The 10243-nt window shown below is 30.0% G+C and overlaps 1 protein-coding gene across 1 annotated transcript; it reads right to left on the bottom strand.

Annotated features, from left to right (window-relative positions):
* Positions 1 to 768: 768 nt before the first annotated feature.
* LOC115708649 (uncharacterized) lies at positions 769 to 2828 on the bottom strand. The gene is made up of 6 exons (XM_030636628.2): positions 2276 to 2828; positions 2132 to 2168; positions 1688 to 1761; positions 1511 to 1604; positions 1303 to 1385; positions 769 to 1118 (listed from the first exon to the last, which is right to left on the bottom strand). The coding sequence occupies exons 1-6, from the start codon at positions 2345 to 2347 to the stop codon at positions 942 to 944; spliced, it is 537 nt and encodes a 178-aa protein (XP_030492488.2). The 5' UTR covers positions 2348 to 2828; the 3' UTR covers positions 769 to 941.
* Between the last annotated feature and the right edge of the window lie 7415 nt (positions 2829 to 10243).

Genomic DNA, 10243 nt, shown 5'->3' with positions numbered 1-10243 from the left:
TGTCATGCCCACACATAGCAAGTTAAATACTCAATCATAGTGAGTAAGACGGTAGTAACCAAACCCGATGGAGAGAAAGAGATCCAGGTTCAGATCTTGATAATGCTCTGCGATAGAAAGAAATCAAAAGCTAGAGATCTTGAACGAAAGGAGTCATTATATTCCACTACAACCAATATAAGGTTTTCTAAAACTCTTATGTGTTTAATTTTATTGTTTTAGAGAATTTATATTTAGGATGTTAATAACAGTCATCACCATATACCAAATCCCAAAATTTCACAAACCTGATTGCACCATTGTATTCATAGACCCAAATAAATAGCAAATGCCAAATCCCATCCCAATCCTAACAATATTGAAAATATTTATAAAAATATCACTACCGTACAAATTAAACATCAATATACTACTAGTATGCACCGCCACTTGACCACCTTGTGAATATTACTTTAACTTGTATCGTATCATCTTAGCTCACACGTTACACTACGCAATGCATATCCATTCATTGATAAGTCTTTCCATTCTCTTTCTTACAAGCTCTAGGTGCTAACAAAATTAACACTTACTTTTTTGGGTGGAAAATGTCACACCGACAATTTTGATGTATTTGGTATTTCACTGCCTGCGGCCGCATGTTAATTGAATATAACTGATAAGTTTCTCCTGTGTGACTTGAAACAATTCACAACTCACAAATGTCTATGACATTAGTATTCAAGTTTCATAGACAAGACAAAGACAAGTGTAGACTAAAAAAAAAAAGAAACAAAGAAACAAAGGCTGGAACTGATTTCTTTTTCCTGTACTCTCCTTCCATCAGTACAAATGAATACATAGTAGAATAATATAAGAGTAGGGGAAGGAATCTATTCTTGTAAATAGTTTTGTGTTGTTTTCAAAAGGATTACAATGAAACAAACTTGGCTCCATGACTGTCAAATGCTTTCAAATACATGTTTTTCCAAAAAAGCCCTGGCCAAGTTACTGAAGCTGACACTCGTGGCTTCAGCAGTAGCATATCTATTGATGAGATCTATCACTTCTGGTTTTAAAACCTCGCCCCTGTTAGAATTGTTGCAGAGATAATAAAGAGATCCAAGTGCCGAATTCACCTAAAACAACATTAGAATTTGCTACTCTTAGTAGGTCTATCAAGTTCAAAGTGTCTCAAAGTCATAGTTTGGAATAGTTGAAATCTAAACCAAGGAACAACAATACACAAATTAAAACAAGATCATTTAGGAGTATATTATGCATCTCAAATTGAGGTCCCAGTAGAACAAAGGACAAGCTTACAGTGTTTTTTACTGGGCTTGACAAACACTGTATTGCAAGAGGGATTCCCCCATGTTGAATAATGATTGCAGCATTTTCAGGCTCTACAAATAAAAAAAAAAATCATACCAACAAACAAGTTATCAGTAAAAAGAATGATCCATCTGTTTATATAAACAAGCCTCAAAATAAAGATCAAGTTATCACTGGTTAATATTGATGAACATACCAGCACAAGAATTGCATACCCCTCCTATTCCAAATTCCACTAGCTTCTCGTTTGGTTCAGTTATGCAGTCCAGAAAGAGTTCTAAAACATTGAGCTGTTTACAATCTTCAAATGATTATCAGGTAAAACTTTATAGACAAAACTTTGAATTTACCACTCTAGCCAAATAAATTATACCTGGCGCAAGAATGTATAATTATAAGGATCATAAGCAAAGTTGGCCAAATTAGCAACCACTCTCTCTTTTGTTTCTGCATATAAGAATGAAATAGGAAGTATTATTTCTTAGAGGTGATAATAAGAGCTAGAGGTAATAAATAAGTTGTTTATCAAATTTACATAATATGTCAACCTGATTCGAACTCAAGGCCATCTGCTAGCTCAATTGCTCAGAATTCAAGGGTGGATTGTGTGCAAAGGAGGGTTCAAATTAAATCAACCATTATGATCATTCACCATTTTCTTTCCTATCAAGTAGGGTACTCAAGACATAGCACAACAAGAACAAGTCTTCTAGTCTAGGCCATTTTAAAAAAATGCATAAAGACAATTCAAATCAAAATCTGTGGAATTTTCATTGAGCTGTAAAACTAAATTTAGAAACCCAATATCGAAACAAACCTTCATTTGTAGCGTTCTGAAACTGAGTAACCAATTCCTGGGGCATGTATATGAAGCTTAGTGAAGCGAAAAGACATAAATTTACAGATATGATTTATTAGGTATGTGGACATATATATCATACATTAAAAAAAAAAAAACTACCTGAAGGTATTGAAGCCTTGGAGTACCGTATCTCCCGGTGCGCTCTTTTTGCCTTTTATCATTGGTAAACATTGTAATATCTATGAGACAGACGGAAAAAGATCAGATGACAAAGTTCTAAATAGGGGTGCACACGGGTCGGATTTTCGGGTAGGGTGTAATCGGGTTCGGGTCCTATTGGCTGAACCTTTCAACATTCGCCGTCGCCGACTGGTGGGTGGACACGGGACGCCGAACTGAGCCGAGAAGAGCGGTGGAAGGAGGATTTAGCGGGTCGTGATCGTTGATTTCTCAATCACTTCCATTCTTACTGTCGAGGTCATTGACTTTGAATAAGAAGTATAGAGTATGTGGCCTTCGTGAGGCCTTTGTTCTGTTCGATTTTGTGGACGAAAGCATTGAAGACCTCAAGCTTTTGTTGAATCGTTGTGTGATTGCTCCATTGTATATGAAAACAGAAGAAGGGAGGAGATTCATTGATATTGCTTTTGCTTTTGGGCTAAGTAGGCAGATGTTAAAGGAATTTCTGGCCATGATACGGTCTCAAAATAAAAATCTTTTGTCAAAAAATTATAATTGTTTTATGAAAAAGGATATAAATATAAAAGGAATTTTTTTAAAAATATACTAAAATACAAAATAATTACAAAAATAACTTAGCAAATCTCAATTATAATAATACCTTACCAAGTCATTAAAAAATACCTTAATTCTAAAATAATATGCCTGAAATAAAACTAATCCAGAAATTCTTTTTTTTTTTTTTTAATTTTCATGTGTTTTAAAAGTAATCTTTTGGTTACTTATGATGTTGATAATAAACTAATAGGTAACTTTTTCATAAAAAAGTATCACTTCTCTATATTATATCATTTGAGATACATTTTGGTTACCTCTAAAACTTATATGTATGTACTTTAATAAATTATTTAGGTTATATTAATCATTTGAGTAACTTTCAAGTTTATTTTTAAAAATAATAAATTGTCATCCAATAAGCTACTATTTTAGTAAACTTTATTTTAAAAAAATGTATATCATAAATATTTAAGTCACTCATATTTTTGTAAATGTAAATTAATATATGCATTTTGATTAGTTAAATAAAGAATAAAGTTACAAATAACTTTTAAATCATTATAAATACGACATTTTTTTGGATTAATTAATTATGATTTTGATATGATACCAATTAGTTGCTTTTGATAAAATCATCAATTTAAATAAAAAGATGATGATGTGACTAAAAATCCTATAATCAGATATATATATATATATGGCACATATGTCAAATAAACTTATTAGTTTATTTTGGCATATTGAAACAAATTTTCATTCTTTGTTTATATTTTTCATATAGCCTACCATCATATATCTTAACAAATCTGTAAAGTCCTTTTTTAGCAAGTTAGTTGACAAAATATTTTTTCTTTTATGGTAAGATTCTTTTCCATACATACCCGATTTCTTACCTTGTGTTTTCGGTCTTAGTTGCTCTTTTCTTTCTTAGGAAAGTTGCACTTTTCAGCTGGACTTTCCTTTGTTTGGAAACTTCTTGTAAGAGAAGCAATTCTCTTATGGAAAGTTGTCTTTTTTAAGGAAACTTTGATTATTGCCTTTTCCTTATTGATTTCGATTGTATCTTGATACAATCAGAATATCTAATCTGTTTTTGGCAGAAATCAAGCATTAATAGAGAATCGGACCCGATTATAGCAAGTTTCCGTTTACGGTACGTCTGCTGCGTCGGCATCCGAGATACCGATCTGCAGATCGTGTTTTCTTAGGAAAGTTTTTGTACAGCTGTAGATTCGATCTTGTGACTATCTCTAAGGTTTCTATGTTCTATAAATAGAGCCTAGAGAGCAGCCATTCGAAGGAGCTCTTCCATTATACATTTTTATGCACTTATCTTATTTGAGAGAAGAAAGTTTTTCTTTGTTTTGTGAGAGCCTAGTTGTTCATCTAGATTCTAGTAGTTTATTTCTGTTCTTACTCTATCCTAGAGTTTGTGAAGAACAACTTGATTGAACAAGAGATTGGTCTTCAGGAGAAGACTTGATAAAGCCTTACTTCGGGAGGAAGTAAGCACTTGGTCTTCGGGAGAAGACTTGTTGAAGCCTTACTTCGGGAGGAAGTAAGCACTCACACTTCAAAGACGAAGGGAGTTCGGGCTTGAAGGTATTTCAAGAAGTCAGATTCATAAAGTGGATTACAAAGGATTGCGGCAATACTTTAGAGGGAGTCTAAACTTGTTTAAGTCAATTGTCTTTGTAATTTTGATACTTTATTAATTGATTTCATTCTCTGGGCGTGGCCCCGTGGACTAAGAGTGTTCGGGAGAACACTAATACCACGTATAAATCTCTTGTGTCAAGTTATTTAATTTTCTACAAATATTTTATATTCTGCCTATTCTGTTTTGTTACTTCAAAACGGGTTTCTGCAGTAGCAGAATTACTTTCTGCTTCTGCAGACGCATACAGCTTTATATTTTCTTAAGTATAATTGACATTTGCAAAAACACGGTTTTTTAATTGGTATCAGAGCGGGACACTAAACTCTTAGTGTGGTCCTATAACGTTTTTGTGTTAAAATGTCATTTTTTTCAGAAGGAAGTTCGATTTCTAGACCACCGTTACTTAATGATTCTAACTATCCTTATTGGAAAGTTAGAATGAGGGCCTTCATCAAATCTCAAGATGAGAGAGCTTGGAGAATGGTTCTATCAGGTTGATCTCTTCCAGTTGAGACAGATTCTTCAGGTAATACTACTATAAAATTTGAACTGGAATGGTTAATTGAAGATGATAAACTTTCTGCCTACAATAGCAAAGCTTTGCATGCTATTTAATGATGTAGGTGAAGGTTATATTAAACTTATATCATCTTGTGTTTCTGCCAAGGAAGCTTGGGAGATCCTTCAAACTCAATTTGAAGGAACTTCTGATGTTAAGCGCTCTAGATTCATTATGCTTCAAACTAAATTTGATGAGCTTAGGATGTCAGATAATGAAACCTTAACTAAATTCTATGAAAAATTATCTGATATTGCTAATGAATATTTTGCTCTTGGTGAAAAACTTGATGATTCTGTTCTTGTGAGAAAAATTGTTAGAGTTCTCCCAGAGAGGTTCGATACTAAGCTTTTGGCAATGGAGGAACCTAAAGATTTTAGCACAATGAAGGTAGAAGAAGTAATGGGTTCCTTGCGTACTTTTGAATTAAATCAACAAATTAAACAAAAGGACAAACCCAAATCCATTGCTGATAAAGGTAAAAGTATCGCTTTAAAAGTTGTTGATAATGAAAATTGTGATAGTGAATGTGATGATGAAATTGCTTTATTAATAAAGAATTTTCAGAAATATATGAAAAAGATGGGAAATAAAAAGAATATCTCGAAATTTTCAAAGGGTAATACTCCTATTAAACCATCTGTTTCTAACAAAAAGGGAATTCAGTGCAGGGAATGTGAAGGTTTTGGGCATATTCTGTTGGAAATTATTTTACCAGGATCTTAGATCTACTCACAAGTATGTTTATTAACATCCTAAATAAGTGTTGGGTTTTATGCCCTAAAAAAACTCATTTCAATATAATCAGATTTGCTTATTAATATAGATCAGAAATAACATTTAATGTTGCATGGTTCACATGATTTATTTCATGATTATATGTACATAATGTATAAATTCATCTGAAACCCTTTTCACATACTTGATCCTGTTTATTGTGCCGTCAACACATTGGAAAGTAAACATGACTATGTGAATAAAGTTTCCTAGATTTATCAGACACAGGGTTTTACTGATATGATAATCTACAACAAGAGTTTACTTGTATTTGGAGAAATACTATGTTCTTTCCAGAACATTGGTTAAAGTAAAGCTCAGGTTGGATGCATGGAGTATGCATCGGAAGGGACCGATATTGAACTTTGACTTAGATTTAATTAAACTTACCGTAAAATCTATTCAAGTCAATATTGCCTAGTTGATCCTAGATCAAATGATCTTAATCCTGTTATGATTAGGCTCAATCCTGAAAGGCTATTCGTGTTCCTTGAATTGTTAGTTAAGCCTACCTTTTGGTCAGGGTGATACGTACTTTTTGGGAACACGGTAGTGCAATTGAGTGGGAGCGCTATCATAAACATGGAATCTATAGCTTCTATCTGGCGAATAGTAAGCAAAGGATGATCTCCTTCGAGCTTGACCAAACGAACATAAATGGTGGAGTACTCATTTCACATAAGCTGAAATATCATTTATACGGGGTCAAGTGTTTTAAGGAATAAATACATTGTAGGGTGTAACGGTAATTTAATCCCTTTACAGTGTAGATCATTCATATAGAGGATCATTGATCACATTAGGATTATAACAATGGATAACTAATGATGTGTCTATATGGTGGAACATATAGAGCATTCTATATACTGAGAGTGCAATTCTAAGTTCTATGCGTGGATTCAACGAAGAATTAATAAGTTAGTGAATTTTAGTGCTAAATTCTTGATCTACTTATTGGAAGCTCGGTTATATAGACCCATGGTCCCCCCACTAGTTGAGATAATATTGCTTGTAAGACTCATGTAATTGGTTTTGATTAATCAATTATAATTCGCAAATTAGACTATGTCTATTTGTGAATTTTTCACTAAGTAAGGGCGAAATTGTAAAGAAAGAGTTTATAGGGGCATATTTGTTAATTATGATACTTTGTATGGTTCAATTAATGAATATGATAAATGACAATATTATTTAATAATTATTTATAGTTATTAAATAGTTAGAATTGATATTTAAATGGTTGAATTAGGAAATTGGCATTTTTGAGAAAATCAGATACAAAAGGTGTTAAAATTACAAAATTGCAAAAAGCAAGGCCCAATCCACTAAGTGTATGGCCTGCCACTTTTGTAGGAAATTTAAACTGATATTTTCATTATTTTAATGCCAAATAATTCAAACCTAACCCTAGTGGAATGCTATAAATAGATAGTGAAGGCTTCAGGAAAATTACACTAAAATTTTCTATTTTTCCTTCAGAGAAAAACCTGAGCCTTTCTCTCTCCCTATCTTTAGCTGACCACTCTCTCTCTTCTTCTTCAATGAATTTCGAAATCCTTAGTGATTAGAGTAGTGCCCACACACATCAAGTGATACCTCAATCATAGTGAGGAATATCGTGAAGAAAGATCATCAGCAAAGGAGTTTCAGCATCAAGGATTCAGAGAAAGAGATCCAGGTTCAGATATTGATAATGCTCTGCTACAGAAAGGAATCAAGGGCTAGATATCTGAACGGAAGGAGTCATATTATTCCGCTGCACCCAATGTAAGGTTTCTTAAACTTTATATGTGTTTAATTTCATCGTTTTAGAAAGTTCATATTTAGGGTGTTAATCAACATACTTGTGAGTAGATCTAAGATCCTGGTAAAATAATTTCCAACAACTGGCCTCAGAGCCATGGTAATTGATTTACTTGCAAGAAATTTGGACTTTAAAACGATTGTTTGTATGTACTTTGGATGGTATCATGTTGTATTGAGTGTTATTTGATGATTGATTGATGTTTGTGAAATTTTCGTGAAAACTAATTGTGATTTCGTTTCTGGAATTATTTTTATTGGATAGTATGGAAAAAATTAAGCAAGTTAGCCTTTTACAGAACTCAATTTGGATTTTATTTGAATTAGTTATGATTTTTTGAAGATTTGACAAAATCGAAATTTGTCTTGATATTTTCACGATCATGCAGAACTGTCCGTACAGTTTCGAATTTTTTCTTTTTTCTTCAATTTTTCATACTTTTTCATGGAATTAACTTCCAATTTTTTGTATGGTTTTGTATATATACTATTACTATTCCTAATTCAATTCTAATTATCATTTTGAATTAATTTAATTTTTTTTAATTTAATTCAAGATATTAGTGTAATTTGAATTTGAATAGAATTAGTATTTATCTTTTTGCTTAAAAATCTATCTTATTTTTAAATTTGATTATATTTTTTTTTTAAATTTAAGGTCAGATTTTATAAAATATTTATAATATCTTTTAAGATATCTATAATATCTTTTAAGATATTTTAAAAATATCTTATCTTTTAAGATATTTTTTTTTAATAATATCTTATCTTTTAAGATTTTTTTTTAAATCTTTTTAGATAATTTGACCTTATTTAAATTTAAAATAAGATATTTATAATCATGTAATTTTAAATAGATGTAAGATATTTTGCTAATTTTTTAAATTTTGTTATTTTATTTATTTAAATTACATTTAAAATTTGAAAAAGATATTTATTTATCTTTTCTAATTTTTTATTTAATTTTTATTTATAAAATAACATTTAAAATTTAAAAGTAGCTAGCAAATTTTTGAAATGATATTTAGGTTGGTTGAAACCTAATTTTTCAAAAATTGTAGGTTTAATTTTAAATTAATTTTTTTTAAAAAAAAAATTTCGAATTTTTCAATTTTTTTTAAATTTTTCGAATTTTTTTATTATTATTTATTTAATTAATTATTTCGAAATTAATTATTTAATTTAAAATTAAATAAATCCTACATCCAACTATCCAGCTAACCTTGTTGCAGGAGTATGTGTTTTAGCCTATGTGTAAGTTTTTAAAACCTATTATTACTTGATTGCAAATAGCCATGGTTACCTTTTGCCAGATCTAATGATCTGATGGCTCCCTTGGTCAAGATAATAATTTGTAACAGGTATATTTACAATCTTCTTTCATCTGTGTATGACCTAGCAACATGATAGGACCCATCCAAAGTGTGTCTGTGTGAGCCTATGTGTTTAATTTGATTATAGATACATATAGGTTGTTGTTGCTAAAATAAATTATCATAGTTATTGATAGAATTTATTTAGGCCCATTTAGTTTTTGGGCCTATTCAATTAATAACAGTTGTTCTTATTAAGGTTAAATTCCTCTCTTTTGGGCCTTGTGTGAGAGTTGGGAGCCATAGAAGTGGGTACGACATACTGAACCCAGCACCCCCTCACACAAACTACCCCAATTGTGAAGGCCCATTTGCCTGATTTGAACAACTGTACTAGGTTAATTACACTAGTTTAACCTAATAAAATTGATTAGCAACATAATTAATTTCATTTATTTTGAAATTAATTTAAGAAAATTATAGTTTAAAGATTTTTTTATTCTAAGCTAAACTATATGTATTTTCTTGTATTTAATTAAATATAGAATTATAACCATCTAGATTCTTTCTGGAACTTAATTTAAATTTTTCATTAAATATTCTTATTTAAGTTGATATTTAGTTATCTACAACTAACCAACTTAAATCTGAATATCTTTTGAATTTCAAATTTCAAAATTAAGTTGAGGAATTTTAGGCATTGGTTATTAAGATTCTTTAGATATTTTTTAAGTTAATATCTTTTGAATATTAACTTAAAATGGAATATTTTCAAATTAAGTAGTTACAACTTAATTTTTGATATTTAATTAAATTTAAATTTGAAAAATATTTAAGTTCTAGATTTTTTCTAATACAACTTAAATTAGATATTTTTTCAAATTTTGTGGAAAAGATACTTAGTCAAATAAGATATTTTCTAGATAGTTATTTCTAGACTACTTATTATTTCTAATATTAAATAGGAAAATATTATAAATTGTGAAATTAATTATTTAATTAATTTTGGTACAATTTATTTTAAGTATATTTTTCCTAGTATTAAACTAGAAATTAATAATTAAGCCTTCTCTACACTTAATTATTTATTTCTTGAATTTAATACATTTAATTAATTTGAAAATTAAATATCTAAGTTGATTTTTATCATCATACTTAAATATTTCTTTTTCATGACATTTAATTAAATAGAAAATTATTTTTAGTTGAAATTTATTTTTTCAACTAAATTTAAATAATTTTCAAAATATATTTTTTTTCTTTATTTTATTAATCAA

Source organism: Cannabis sativa, chromosome 3, assembly GCF_029168945.1.
Source record: "Cannabis sativa cultivar Pink pepper isolate KNU-18-1 chromosome 3, ASM2916894v1, whole genome shotgun sequence".
Taxonomy (NCBI): Eukaryota; Viridiplantae; Streptophyta; class Magnoliopsida; order Rosales; family Cannabaceae; genus Cannabis; species Cannabis sativa.
This window is presented reverse-complemented; position numbering and strand designations above follow the sequence as displayed.